General features: G+C 38.6%; 1 protein-coding gene across 1 annotated transcript in view; it reads right to left on the reverse strand.

Annotated features, from left to right (window-relative positions):
• The window catches only part of INTS12 (integrator complex subunit 12), an 11,526-nt gene extending 2,327 nt beyond the window's left edge, over positions 1-9,199 (reverse strand). The window contains exons 1-5 of the mRNA XM_009703402.1: positions 9,040-9,199; positions 6,886-7,038; positions 6,152-6,339; positions 2,100-2,259; positions 609-761 (exon numbers count right to left, since the gene is read on the reverse strand). Of these exons, the coding sequence (XP_009701704.1) occupies positions 609-761; positions 2,100-2,259; positions 6,152-6,339; positions 6,886-7,038; positions 9,040-9,195 (810 nt within the window). The 5' untranslated portion in view covers positions 9,196-9,199. The remainder of the gene's footprint in view (positions 1-608; positions 762-2,099; positions 2,260-6,151; positions 6,340-6,885; positions 7,039-9,039) is intronic.
• Between the last annotated feature and the right edge of the window lie 6,855 nt (positions 9,200-16,054).

The raw sequence follows: 16,054 nt of genomic DNA on the forward strand, positions 1-16,054 counted from the left end.
ATACTGGAAGGCGGCTCTAAGGTCTCCCCGGAGCCTTCCTTCTCCAGACCGAACAACCCCAACTCTCTCAGCCTGTCCTCACAGGAGAGGCGCTCCAGCCCTCGGATCATCTTCGTGGCCTCCTTTGGACTCGCTCCACCAGGTCCATGTCCTTCCTGTGCTGAGGACCCCAGAGCTGAAGGCAGTACTGCAGGGGGGTCTCACCAGAGCAGAGCGGAGGGGCAGAATCTCCTCCCTCGACCTGCTGGTCACACTGCTTTTGATGCAGCCCAGGATGCGATCAGCTTTCTGGGCTGCAAGAGCACATTTATGAGGATTTCTACTTGTATAAAATATCATTTAAAAAAAAATTCTGTAAATTCTGTTCTCCCCCTTATAACATAAAAACACTGTCAAGAGCTGGATGCTTTGAGTTGAATTGAGGGTTTCTTTTTTCCCACTCTAGTGTTAATGCAAAACCACTATGCTATGGTATTACTCGGTACACATAGTATAGCAGACTATTTTCATTCATGGTTCTTGTGAGAACAGATTGGTCTAATTGAAAAAAATTATAATCTATGCAGTGAAATGTAAACTCTTCCTCTGGAAAATTTAAACTACATTACCTTGACTTCTGTTCTCTTGAATGCTAGAAAAGTTGGTGGGGTCTCAGGTTTTAACTTAATTTCTGGCTTCTTGACCAATGGATCCTTCACAGCTGGTGCAACTGAAACCACTGCAGGAGCTGGTTTTTGAGGTGGTTTTTGTGTCTTCTGAGCCTGCGTAAATGGCAGGAAAAAAAACCCCAAGTTAGTTCTGTGCCCCATAACGTCGACTGTTTTGACTGTTAACAAAAAGCACGAGCATGATCAGATTGCAGTCTAGCCTTTACAATTTCAAGCTGAACAGTGCCTGAGAAATAAGGTAATAGGAGATTTGGAGGTAGTGCTGAATATGGTACTGGGGACAGAGCCCAGCCAAAAAGCATACCGAATAGGACTTGCTATTTCAGCGTGGAAAGAACGGCAGTGTTGACATTTAGGGAACAGGAAAGCACTGGGCCTTCACAGAAATACAGCAGAGACAGGTGAACTAGCGGAAAAGAGGGACATAATCCAGCAGTACTGGGATGCAGCCTGCAAGAGTCTGCTAAGAAGTGGCAGGTAAAATGGTAGAACATACGCTGAAACAAAAAACAGAAAGGGCATATTGAAGGCAAACGTTGAATGGCTGCAATGGCTATATCCTGTGCAGTAACTGACCTCAAGCAAACACTCCTCTGAGTTCAAAGGCCTGATGATCATCAGAATAATGATGTATTTCAGTCAGTGCTGGTAACTCCTAGGCCAAGATCTTACATTGCCTTCTTTTCTTGTTTCTTAGTAGAGCCATTTCAACAGATAACAATTTGCTAAGTTATCATAGAACAGTTCCAAAACAGAACACATTTTCTACTGCATAAAAGGGTTTGATTTAAAAGTGTCAGAACTACAGCTGTGCAAACTAATGGTTAATGTTTCGTGCATCCAAAGATGCTTTCTTACTCTGATGTTTGTTTCGCATAATGAGATGAGCGCGACTCCTGTGGGATCAGGAATAATCACTCTGTTTAGTTAAGAAATTAACATGCAGATCAATCAAAATAAAGTGTGTTTTGTTTTTTTTTTCCCCTGGAATGCGCTACTCTCAGCTTATTGTCGAGCCTGAGAACACTCAATACTTAACATCTTGACTGAAATTTGCAGTCTTGTCTTACAGGGAAACAACCATTCATGTCCAAAGCTGAGAAGAAAACTAAAACTGTAGGGATATTTGGTAGACACATACTTAAATAAAAATTTTCCTACTGCTGCTTAACAAGTAGGAAATAATCCTATTTCACTCTTCTTCACTCAACTTCTCATTTTTAAAAAGCTTTGTTTAAGAATCACGTCACAGAATACTCTTTGAGATGCTACATTAAAAAACACAGCTGAAGCAAGGGAAGCACTGCTGAGAAAAATGGTTCTCCAACATACTCCCAAAGATCTCTCCAAACCATAAAACACTCTCACATTATTAGAAACAGCCTGCTGTATTTAAATACGGCTCATATGAGACAAAAAACTGACTCCTACCATTCTCTTCATCTGCCTGGTACAGCGGGCACAATACCATACAAGTCGAGGATCATTCACTTCCTTGTCTGTCACCTGAGGTTTATGGCAATCCTGGTGGTAGAGATTATGGCACTCCTGACACTCCACTAGCTGATTCCCAGAAATAACTGTCATTTGCCTGCAGAGCAAATAGTTAAGAACAGATTATGGGGGAAAGCACTTAAAGGATTATCTTTTGTTGTAAATTTTGCGAGGCTTAAGATAAAACACTAAAAATATTTTTGCTTTCACAGATATTTTCTACCTGTGGCAAATGAAATGTATTCCTTTTCTTCCCGTATGAGTTCTTCCTAACAAATACTTTAGATTTTTTTTATTTTTAAAGGTAATTTCTTTCAAGACAATCTAAAACTTCTGTATCATTAAATGTGCACATGACACTTTTGACTTCCTTGTTTGCTTTTTGTATTAGAAATCTAAGTCTCACCTGCTTTGTTACACCTGGGCATTTTAGGGATACCTCAATGTATACCAATTACGACTTCCTCAATATATTAACATATGAAGGCCTAGTCTACATTTGGATAATTTTGCTGTAAGCTGTAGAGCAATACAGTTCAAGAACAAATAACTTCTCAATGGCAAGCCTGTAAGAGTGCTTTCTGCTACAGGATTTAAAAGCATCAACATCCAAGCTGTACACTACTTTAAAGATGTTTTATTAGCCATGCTTTGGTCCCTACTATACAAACAAGACACTTGGAATTCAAGATAATACCAGAATCATGGAAAGATGGAATAGAAAGGATTAACTGTGCAGTCCTGCCTTGAAGCAAACATGTAAGCTGGTGAGGAGACTTAATTTTGCATGGGCCTCTGGTGAAAGTAATCATGCTGTATAAATGACAAATTAGTGATATACACATGACTGGGAGTATGTCTATGAATTAGCCAAATACTATTTTCCTAATGATTTCTTCTTTCAGATGACAAATCAAGCTATTTAATTGCTAAGCTGCTTTTGCTTATATCCCCTAGGAGCAGGTACCCAGGTAACCATGGAAACTCTATTTGTAGATGGGTGGGAAAAGGTAATACCTTATTTCTTTATATAACACGAAAATGAAGTCCGAAGGTATTGTCCATAGGGGTATTAGAACATTTTCTAAGACATATTTCTCTTTTAAACGGGCTATTTAAAAACAGAGGAAGAAGCCTTTCTGAAATTCCAGGGCCCATTATTTTAGATGCAGGACATTTCAAAAGCCGTTTTATTTATTTGTTATTCCTAAATAAACTGTGTCAGAACTAAACAGTGATGTTTCAATCCTATGTTTCAAGGGAGGAGACTCACCCTATTTTAAAATTACAAAGAACAATCTCAGACTGATTAAAAAAAACACGAATTCTTCATTTTCAGAAACAAACTAAACTAGAGTTATTTTTAAAATGTATGATAACCAAGAAACAAACCTAACTATTTTTTACCTTCAGAAAACAAACAAAAAAGTAATCATAAAACCCAAGGTTGTTCTTTCAAAACCAGGCTTTTTTAAAGACTTTTTTTTGTTTGGTGGGTTTTTCTTTTTTTTTTTTTTTGAGAGACAGAGATCACTATCGTCTGCAAACTGTATGTACTATTTCTTCTTCATATAACTGAGGAGCAATATAACTCGTAAATAAAACTGTAAATAAAACAATAAAACTGGTTTTTTAAGATCCGCAGGTATTGGAGAGGGTGAAGTTATTTTAATACTCCCTCTCTCCTTATGCCTAACTTCGTATGAAAGAACAAGAACAAAAACACCACAGGCATCAGCATTTAACACTCCTTATCACTATGAAATACATTTGACGCTTGGCAAATCTTGAAGAAACATTTAATATCTCTACTTTAGTTTTTAAATCTATAAAAAAGGAACAGTTAATATTCAAATGCACTCTTCTGCATTTGTGAACCCACAGCCAGGTTCTTGTTAACTTGTCTTCTTAAGCAATATAAATATAAACCCTTTGGCTATGAACCCCACCTACTCTGCAATCAGACATGATGTTTTCATTCACTATTGACTGAATAATTGATTACTAAAAGATGTCATTTTCTAAATACTATTCATACTTGAGTTATTTTACAGAGTATCCAGTGCTTTTATGTTTCATATGTACCGGGATATTATTATTTTGGCTCAAGATGGCCAACCCCAAGAAGGGCCCACATGTTGAAAGCTGAGCAGTAAATAGTGGAATACCATCTAACCAATGTGTTGGATTCAGAAAGTCTGGAGCACAAGTACTCTGAAAAACATCCTGTCCAGCATGAGCTGGAGATCGAGAACCACATGGTAACAGTTCCAGCAGGTTTCATGCAAAATGAAAACAAATCCTGTGTGTTGGATGGCTGTTGCCATCCCCTCTTTAATGGGTTGTTTCTTTCCCTGCTGTGCTTCTCCCTCCCTCTGGCATCAGCTTAATGAGAGCTATTTTAGTTAGCCAGGATAGATGCATCTTTTGCAAGAGCACTATGAATTTGTGACCACGATCAGCTAGAAGCAACACCTTCAGCAGCCAAGTTAAACATTGATCGTGGAACAGCTAATGAACCACATACCTGGCCTATGCTTTTCAAAACAGTCTTGGCCACGCTAGGCACAGTAGTTGCATTTTCTTTCTTTCCTCTCTTTACTTTGCAGGCATTTCTCATTATGCCTGAACGTGTTTTCCTTGCCAGGGAAGATGCAGAATTAATAATCCACAGCAGCTCAAGACTGTCTAAAGAAAACTTTTCTTCATCCCCTCCTGCTAAATAAGTTAATACCATACTGTTTTTAGCAGCATTTTAACATACTGCTGAATGGTACTTTGCCCCTTTAGGAGACAGCAAAAATGGAATTTGCAGAAAGGCAGGCAGAATTGAAATATTTATTTCATACTTCAAATGTTTTAACTGTTCTTGCTTTTTCAATGTCTATAATAAGAAATTAAACATTTGAGGTAACGTGGGAATAATGTGACATGAAATCTCATCAGTCCACAATTGGTGAACAGTATAATTAGCTGTAACAATGGGAATTTATCGTCCACGGACTGGACACACCTCCTTATCTGCACAACAGGAACGACCACGGAAATGACTGAAGAACAAAGCTATAAAGCAGAGTTTACCTACTGACTTAAGCTGAGCTAAAACACATACTGCTACCAGAAGGCCAGTCCCACCTTCCTCTCTGTCCTGGCTCTACACTCCTGCATCCACACATGTACCAGCATAAGCATTTACACTCACTAAGCTGACTGAAACCTAAACCTACTGAAAAAGCCAAGTGGAGAGCTGATCCAGAAGATGATTCAGCTGATCACAAACCTGTGTGGGCAATACACTCCCTGAACAGGACAGGGAAAGAGGTACAACTGTTCCTTTTGGCAGCAGGGGAGACTTACAAGGATATAAATCAACTGTGAAACCAAATCCTGATTTGAGCAATTTGATCCTAGGGTGGATATTCAAAATATTTTATACTTCTGTTAACACTAAATGTATTGTTAGCAGATTGTTACTAAGATCCAATTTTAGAGCCCTTACTGAAAAGAAGAGAGAACCTGTCTTGACTGCAAGATATCTTTACACTGTTAACTGAAAAAACATGGCTATGTGTAAACTAACGTCAAATGATTATGAAAAGAGGAGCAACACATACAGATCTCTTAATAATGCCACTTAAAAATGTTTTCAGAAATGTTTTCAGAGGAGAACTGATTTTTTTAATATGCTTACCATTAGCCATTAATATTTTAACTTGTTTTCCAATAACTAAAACTCAGTATTTGTCATGATAGGCTTTGTATTATGTCTAGTTTTATTATTTTTCACTTGCCCTTTCCTGAAGAAGAAAAGTTGGCTTTCTCATTAAAGATCCCATTTTCAAGAAACCATTCTTACTCATGAAGGATGCTTTGGATATGTGCTGAAGTGATTTCCAGCATAAAAACTACAGGAAGCATTAACTCAATAGTACACAATTAAAAAACCAAAAAGGTAACTACACAATTGCAACAAAGCAATGTTGACTTACCTGCAAACAACACAGGCTAATCCCATTTCCATAGCAAAGTCATCAGCACTGGTTTCCTCAAAGCTAGATAAATCAGGCATGGACAAATCCTTGCTCGTCTGAACTGTAATAGGAGAGGAACGAGCCTCTTGCTTCTCTAGTCTGGGCTTCTTCGGGGCATCAGCTCCTTCAGTGGTATCTCCTTTAATCTACCACACACACATACACAGAATGTGAAAATGCAAAAAGCTAATGGATATTATTAAAATGAGAAAATGACTGGAACAATTAGGTTAGCAGAATAAGGTGGTGTACTTTACACAGCATACACACATTTTCCTTAGATACATATTTTCTTCAAAGTATTTATGAGCTAGAAGCTCAAGTCCACTTTTTGTACTTCACCTCGAAATCCTTGAAAAAGCTTAGGGGAATCCCACACTTCAGCTTGCTACATTTTAGTAACCTCTTATTATCAGGATATTTAAGATGGAATCACAGAATTGTTTGGGTTGCAAGGGACCTTTAAAGGTCATCTAGTCCAACCCCCCTGCAGTGGGCAGGCAAAATATTCACACAATAATCATAGTAAGACTTTTGTTGGATTGCCTAAATGGCAACATGACTGGATAATGCAGCTCATAGGCTATGTACAACTAGATGAGTTGACTTACGCAGGTTAAAAAGAGCTTTTGTCTAAACCATCTTCAAGTTCATTAACCAAGTTATTTCGTTAGAGAACAAAAATTACTTACTTTATCAGCAGATCTTTTTTCTGTTTCTTTTTTCACCTTTTCTGACGCAGTGGGCTTCCCATTGTTGTTGCCAGAAGGCAAACTAGAAGAAGCTTTAGGCTCTTGCTTACTGGAAATAGGTTTGGTAACAGATACTTTTGGTTGCTCTACTTCCTAAAAACAGAAACAAAAATTAAAGGCAAACCCTACACGAGACCTCCCAGTTTGCAATTAGTTAGGTAACAGGATAGGCAAACATGTCATACAACATTGAACATCTACATATACAGGGTTTTATTTTTTTTTAAACATTTCTTAAATATTTTCATATCACATCGACAAATTAGTGTGTTTAAGCTGCAGTCAATTATTAAAACCTCCCTTTATCACTCACCTTCCAGAGGAAAAGGTGCTCCTTTTCCAAAGACAGATCCTCTTTGGAACATTAATTAAAAAGGAAAACTTCCCTGCTTTTAAAATTCAAAGAGAAAATGAACACAAATTTTCAGATAGTTCTGAGGACAAAACTCAATATAAACTGAAAACACAAGTTGACATCTGATGTTACCAGACATCAATACTTCATTCCCTCATGGAGAAAAATATTGACCTCCACTTAATCTCAGTCCATATTCACCTATCAGATTAATAAATTTAGATCTCAACAGAAATCAATAGTTCTTATTAATGATGCATTAGTATCAGCAATGGGTAATAAGCAAGCAAGTCTGTAAATGAGTGATTAATCACACCAATGAGCACGAGCAAGGTACACCCACAGCTTGATAAGAAGGGAGTAATTCACTGCTGTATACTGGGACTGGTCCTGAGCTTCAGCCCCCTGCAAGTTTGCTGACTTCCTGTTGCATCCAGAGTCAGAAATGGATTTCCTCATCTGCCCAACTGTGGTAATCCTGTGCGTCTTACTCTGCTCTTGGATTTCACCGTCAACCACAAATTAATCCTGCAGCCTGAGAACGCAAGGAAAGGAATTCTTGTACTTTTTTCCATTTCCGAGATTTGCAGTCCAGCTGATACTGGAGACAGACTGAAAAGAGGAGAACAAAAGATTTCTTCCTCTGGCCTGAGCCTCAGTCTCACCTGAGGGCAGGTGACTACAGGCCAAGCTGTTATTAGAATTGGCTTCCAAAGCCTCTTTGCACTATTATTTGGCTCCCTGCTTCTTCTTTACACCACAAACCAATGCTTCTCTGAGCTCTGACATAGAGGGCACCTGAGAGCTTTGAGACCTGTGTTAGAGGGAACTACAGTTTAGGTTTCAGGGAGTTAACAATTTGAATAGAAAAGAGTTAGACCACACAGTACAAGCATGATGTATTCTGTAGCAGTAATAGTGTCTTTTAGTTATTCGGAACCACGTACACGTAGAAATTAAATACTACTAATGTCCCAGCATATAGACCATCATTAGAACATACTAGGCTGACTTCTAGGCATCCTAGGGTAGAACACTACCTCATTATCCATACGGCAATACATAGCAATATGAGGATGTCCCCACTTGGTTATTTCCATACACTAATCTCAGACTCAAAGATTCTCTCTAGCAGCTGTTTAGTGATTTTCAGTAGATGAAAGATAATGTTTGTCCATTGGACGGCAATGGTTTCAGCCTGTGAATCATTTCTGCTTTGAACCATTTGGTGGTTTTCATTCTCATATGACTTCATCAACAGAATTTCAAGAAAAGAAATCCAGTTTTATCAGTAAATAGCTTGTTTTGTTTCATATTTATCTGTGACAAAAATAATCTGCATTTTAAAGACCTTTTAGCTCTGATTGTAACTGGAGAAATACATAATTTTGGGTTCATCTTAGATAGCGTCTACTATAGCTTATAAAGAAAAATGCCAAACCAATATAAAAGCGAATACAAAAAGTACTCCTACGAAGTCATGACGCTTGCAATGTAGTGTTGAATATCTCTTTTACAGGTCTTGCTACACCAACAAGGTAGAGAGATTTTTTCCATGAACTTCAATTAATCACATTATGTTGCATAGGAGGAGAATGATGAATATGAACATTCCATAATTACTTTTTCTTTTTCCTCAATTTCTGATCCGATTAACTTTTCAGCTATAAAAGGAACTAGGAATAGCAGGAGCTTAAAAAAGGCATACAAAGCTGACCCATGCTCTCTAATACCAATACCTTCTGAGATGGACGATAGCTTGAGTCAGTTCCTCTGGCCAAAGACTCATCAAGAAGTGCTTTCAGCTTTTCAGCAGAGTCCTTACTCTTAGAATGCAAGAAGCCCAGGGCTTTCAGAAAAATGGGATCAAGCTCCAAGTTCACGGTAGCAGCCATAGTGGTGTCTTTGGAGGAAGGAGGAAAAAAAAAGGAAAAACAATCACAACTTTATTCATGTGGAGCATAACTCAAACAGCATGTGGCTAACTACCTCACAGAAGATTATTTTTCTTTTTGTAAAACGAAATTATATTAAATCAAAGCAAGGATGATACGTGAATTAATTACCATCATTAGATGACTGATTGTGAACCTCAGAGCTGCAGAACCTGAATTTGGCTTCACATCTGAAATGATGTCAAATTCATTCTTTGGCATATGTGATGTTCAGAAACTAAACTCACCGTATATAAATGGAACAAATATTCCATATTCTTGATATTCCATATATACAGAATATTGAAAAGTATGCAAAATAAGTGTAAACTTAAAGAAAGACAGTTACTACCCTTCTTAAGTTTATTTGCACATACAGTGATTTCTATCTCATTGCTTATTTAAGAATAACAAAGAAAAAATCTTACTTGTAGAAAAATTAACTTTTGAAATTTCTGAAATGAACAGCTCATTGTAACATACAATGAGACATAAACCAGCTAGCATATGATTTTACATGTACATCTTCAAAATCTGAAAAAATATATTGTCCATTTCTAAATTTAGCTGAAACAGTGAGAAAATGTATAACTCAGACTGTGATTTATCCAAGTCCCATTGTGATAGCCTAAGTTTTCATGTCAAGTAGTAATTATCCAGAGCTCTAAGATGCCACACTGTCAATGTAAATGGAATAAAGTAGAGAGAAGGTTAGAATGAATTAAAAAAGTTTGCTTCATAGCAATACATGCCCACACTGTGGAGCTTTCTCTGCTCATTTCTTCAACAAAAGCTCTAAGGAACTGCATTTACATTAGAAATTGTTCTTACAAAGATAGATAGCTCTCTAACTTAATCAGTAAGTAACAATAATTTAAGAAATAACATGGGAAGGGAAGTTTCCTGCTCTTTTCCAAAATGGGTGAGAAGTGGTATTGTTAATAACGCCTTCAAATCTCATTTGAAACACATCAGGACATTTCTTTTTTTTTTTTTTCATACAGTAATCTAGAAGACATTCCTGAAAAGGCTTTCATCAGTTCTGCTCAAAAGTACTGCCTGGACAGCTTTTCCAGCTGGAGCTTCCAAGGTTTTGTCTGATGAATTCCTTTTGATATTCAAGGCAGTGAACTTTTACCTCTCTGGCCAAAACACCAGCAGTGGCAGCCTGCTCCCTCAACACTTGCCTAGAAGTCTCCAGCAACCTTTATCTCATGCTGAGCTTTCACGAGACACCAGAGAATCGCTTGACTGAGATCATCAAGGAGTTCGACACACAGTAGACTTCACAGGGATTTTATCAATGGACCCAGCAGAGAGTTAAGAATCCTCTTAAAGAGCCTCTTCTCTCTTCCTTAATCTTTGCTACTTGTCAAATCATTTTCTGGTGGCCACAGAACTTCTGCTAGTAAGTACTACACACCAGTTACTCTGCTTTTTCACTGATCAAGCAGAGACTGTGGTGCAAGCCCCAGCCAGGCAATTCAGCCTCTCTCTTATGTTTACAAAAAGTGAATTCAATGTGCATGGAAAGCACATAGCCTTTTTTTTTCATGCATCTACCCCTGATAAATTTTCAGGCTACTCCTGAGTTCTGTGGGTCGGTTATATCTTCCATTTCTTTGTTCTGTGAATATGCCTTTGAAGTTTCAGTACCATATAATATTAAACTAGTATTCTGCCAAACCCTCTGTTGAATGAAAACAGTAGAATTAAAACATTACTTTCACAAATTTTGAATAATTCCCTGTCAAAAAAATCCTTTAAGTTCTTTTCTGCAGCTTCTTCTAGGAATATGTACTCGTGTATGTAAGGAATAGGTAGCCTCAACAATCATTAGCAGCCAATTCAGGATGCCTGTAGTATTTAGAGAACAAGTGTAAGTACATTAATTCCATTTTCATCTTTCTGAAGGTAATACTTCTCAGATATTTTTCTAGCTCTAGCTTTTTAAGGACATCTATTGTAAAGGAACTGTTAAAATCCAAATTTCAAAAGGATTCTCTGTATTTATTCTTTTATTTGTGTACGAAACTGCAGCGATTCTTTCTCTATTTTCAAGGGTAAATTATAATGTCATAGGCTACTGCAGTTACAACTAACATATCACAAGAAATTTCTCATGAGAAGGGAGGGAACGGGGCTTATTAAACAGTTCAAATATGCTCAGTTTAAGTATACATTTTCAAATTAAAAAAAATACCTATTTTTAAGTTCAAGAAGGTAAGTATATTTAATGGAAAGGTGAACACATCAATAGCTGTCTTAAAAAAAGCGTCATCTGAAAAAAGTAAATTGCTAAATGTGCTTTCCTTACTGGACCACAATAACACAATTGTCAAACAGGCTAATACCCATAACTTGCTTGGTCCAAAAGGCAAATTATTGCTTCTGGTAGTGGCCTTTTCCAGATGTTTACAGATCAGAACAGTGGTTTGATACTTATAGACCTAAATTGGATTACATTCATTCATGTTTTCATTCATAAACTGCTCCTCTGGTGGTGAAAGCCAGCACGTAGCAACTGGATAGCCTTGGAGCAAGAACAGCAGTGTTTCAACAATGATGCCATAGGTTATTCTGCACAAAAGCAGACCTTGACTTGCTTACTGGAGTGCAATCTTTCTATAGAAAAGAATTCAAATGGTTTTTAGGAAAAAGAAATAGGAAAAAAGTGAGGATGTCTTTTGTGTAGCAGTTTGCTAATGCAGCTGTGAGATTAGAGGGCTGTGGTAGAATCCTTGAACCCAGAGCAGAACTGGTTTTGCACAAAGCAGTAATCGAAGGGGATGGCACAGGCACCTCACGGAGCAGCGACAGGAACTCAAGCGCACCCTCTCGCAATTAAGCATTAACCCATTAGCCTAGCCCTAAAAGCACCTTTCTCAATTTAGGTCTCTGTTTGACACTTCTTCACTATCGTCTTAAGAACTGTTTGATGACGGATAGACAAGATCAAATATAAGGTAACAAAACTCTCTGAAGTATCTGAGATAATATTAAAAATCCTACAATGGACAATCATGGAGTAACCTCCCAATGCAGACTACTCTAAGTGGTTTAAATCCCTGTGGGGAAAAAAATGTTAATTAGTGGGCTGTTATTGTTAAAACATCTAAGAATTTTTTGAGTCTCTCATTTCTTGAGCATACTGTTGTCTTCTGCCAAATACATACAAGCTAAACTGAGCACTACACAGAGTACGTGGTCTTCCAATTTAATAGATTTATTACATTTCCAGGGTGTAAGAGCCCCTTTCTTTTCATTTATTTGCCAGTTATTCTTTTGTATGCCTAGACACGTATTATCTTTTTTACCATAACTTTCAGTTAAATGTATCTACTTACATTACATTTTCAGATATGGTCATATTTTCATTCATCTGTTTCTGAACTCTTATTTCTATTATTTTCTGAGACAGATGTACAATTGGAGATACTTTTCCAAGAAAGCGCACACCTTCAATGTATATTGCAATGCTATTATCAAACCCATTCTTTATAAACTCAGCAATACTTTTATTTTTCACTGACATCGATGATTAAAAGGACTTTCACTCACATATCCTTTTCAGCGACCTTCAACATCTGTAACAGTTAAATTAAAAACTAGTAACATGAATCAACAGCACAAAATTCCTTCCAATGCACTGCACTGTGTTCATCAATAATTAATTTCACTTAGCTGCATAATATCAATTCACCATTTTTCTTCCCCTTTGGATTCTTTTGCTCCTCAGGATTTTCTTAGTGACTATTCTAATAACTGTGGCATTGGCAGATTTTGCTTATTTACCAATAATGTCTTTTCCAGATCACTTTGAGATTTAATGTAAGTCTTAATAAAGTAAACCAAGGAAAATCTTAAAAAGCAGGAAAAACCTAACTTCTATCTTAAGTTTTTGTTTTAGTATCTTAAGCAGGACTCAATTCCTGACAACACAATTTCTCAGTTATGTCCCACAAGGGATATTTCAAAATCACACATTTTAGTAGTCTGGACAACTGAATTAATCAGAACAATTGTATTAATCAGTTCTTATTAATTTGACATCTTCTCCAAAGAATTTTAGAAGACTGGAGTAAAATCTTCCGCTTTGGAGTTACTAGTGCTGGTATCCTTCATTTTACATTCTATTCCACAGCATATTAATTTAAAAGTACAGTATAAAATATTTCATTCAAATTATTCAAAATTTCTAAGATTACATTATTGCCCTATATTTGCTGTTTTCCACTCCTCACAAATAGTACGTTATTTAAGAATCACAGAATCATTCAGTTTGGAAGGGATTCCAAGTAGTCACCCTGTGCAACCTCCTGCTCAAAGCAAATGCAACACTGAATTCAGACCCGTTTGCCCAGAACTTTGTCTAGCTGGATCTTGAAAACCTCCAAAGACTGTGACAAAGAATGTGACAAACCTTCTGGGTAGCCTGTCCCAACAGCTAACTGTCCTCATTTCTTTACTTCGAATTGGAAGTTCCAACCTGTGTTGTCTCCCGCTACCCTGCAGTGCACCTGAGGCTGAGACAACGGCATGAGGTTGAACAAGGCCAAGTGCCAGGTCCTACATTTCGGCCACAAAACCCCCATGCAGTGTTACAGGCTGGGGGAAGAGTGGTTAGAAAGCGGTTAGGCAGAAAAAGACCTGGGGGTGCTGGCTGACAGCCGGCTGAACATGAGCCAGCAGTGTGACCAGGTGGCCAAGAAGGCCAATGGCATCCTGGCTTGTATCAGGAAGAGTGTGGCCAGCAGGACCACGACAGTGATCGTCCTCCTGTACTTGGCACTGGTCGGGCTGCACCTCGAGTGCTGTGTTCAGTTCTGGGCCCCTCACTACCAGAAAGACCTTGAGGGGCTGGAGCGAGTCCAGAGAAGGGCAATGAAGGTGGTGAAGGGTCTGGAGGGTAAGTCTGATGAGGAGTGGCTGAGGGAGCTATAATTGTTTAGCCTGGAGAAGAGGAGGCTGAGGGGAGACCTGATCGCTCTCTACAACGACCTCAAAGTAGGGTATAGCAAACTTGGGGTCAGCCTCTTCTCCCAGGGAACCAGTGACAGGACAAGGGGGCATAGCCTGAAACTGCATCAGGAGAAGTTCAGGCTAGAAATGAGGACGCATTTCTTCACAGAAAGGGTGGTTAGGCATTGGAATGGGCTGCCCAGGGAAGCGGTGGAGTCCCCATCCCTGGAAGTGTTTAAGAAAAGACTGGACGTGGCACTTAGTGCCATGGCGGTGTTAGGGCAAAGGCTGGACTCGATAATCCCAGAGGTCTCTTCCAACTAAATCGATTCTGTGATCTTCAATAATCTCCTCTTAGGTATATAAAGGCTTCCATTAGGTCCCCTTAAGCCCATGGTAGATGGCATCGAACACTCTCCCTTCATCTTCAGATCTAGTTATTTTGTCACAGAGGACAAGCTAACTGGTCAGGCATGATTTATCCTTGGCAGATCCCAAGCTGGCTATCCCCAGTCACCACCTGTTCCTTCTTATGCCTACAAATAGCTTCCTCCATGATCTTTTCACAGGTGGAAGGAGTGAGGCTGACCAGCCTGTAGTTCTCTAGATTGTCCTTCTTGCCCTTTTTGAAGATGAATATAAGATTTGCCTTTCTCTAGTCTTCATGGATCTCCCCCAATCTCATGGCCTTTCAAAGACGACAGAGAGTAGTTTCATGAAGACATTGTCAGCTCTCGGCACCCTTGAATGCAGTCCACCTGGGTCCACAGACTTGTCACATAAACAATCCCTGCTTCAATCCTCTTCCACAGGTTGTAGTTCCTCCTCTGCTTGAACACAGCCTTGTGGCAAAAGGCCTGGAAGACCTTATTGGTGAAGTCTGAGGCAAAGACGACATTGACTGTCTCGCCCTTATCTGTGTCTGATCTCACTGACACACTTGTCTCACTCAGCAACAGCACCATATTTTCCTTGTGAATCCTTTTCCTGATAAACAGCATCTCGTTACCATTGATATCTCTTGCCAGTTTCAAATCTAGCTCAGCTTTGGCTTTCCTAACACCATCCCCACATGCCTGGGCAATATTTCTGTATTCCTCCTTTGTAGCCTGTGTCTCCACTTCCAGCTCCTGTATATGTCCTTTTTGCACTGGGGCTCTGTCATTAGTTTCCTGTTTAATCAAGCCCTTTTCCTGTTACATCTGCCATACCTTTCCACAAAATGCTTTTGTTCTCACGAATAGTTGTGCTGCCACAAAAATCAGTTTTATAAAAAACATTTATTGAAGTGAAATAATCATTCCTACACAATTGAGATTAATTCTTGCCACCACCAAGCTTCAATATTCTGCAAAAATGCACTTGAAGATGCTGTTTAAACAGATGTCCCTGCTCATTGGTTTCAGTCACTGGTAAATTGGTTATATCTCCATTACTGTTTTCACCTTTCCCTAATCCAACGCCCACCAAAATTCATCAGGTTTACAAATTCCCTAGAGATCATCCTCCGGGTGATTTCTTAGTGGAAGAACCAAACTTTAGTTAAAACTGAATTTCTGAATTAGTTACACCAAAGCCACGACCCGATCCTTTGCAACATACTTGCTGCAAATTTCTCCCTGACATTGCCTTTAAGAATGAAGGAAAGGCCTCTCATCCGAAAGTAACTCTTTAAAAATAAAGTGCTTAAGAAAATAAAATGCCATCATCTTTTAACCAAAAAACATCCTATGCTTTGGTTGAAAGTTATGTGCCCTGTATAACGCATACATCAACTCTTATTTGCTTGGTGTGTTTCTTCCTCATTGCTGCCCTCACCCGCGGGTCCGCGCCTTTTTCGTTACAGAGCCGCCCCCGG

The sequence above is a fragment of the Cariama cristata genome, unplaced genomic scaffold (assembly GCF_000690535.1).
Source record: "Cariama cristata isolate BGI_N322 unplaced genomic scaffold, ASM69053v1 scaffold10117, whole genome shotgun sequence".
In the NCBI taxonomy this organism is placed as follows: Eukaryota; Metazoa; Chordata; class Aves; order Cariamiformes; family Cariamidae; genus Cariama; species Cariama cristata.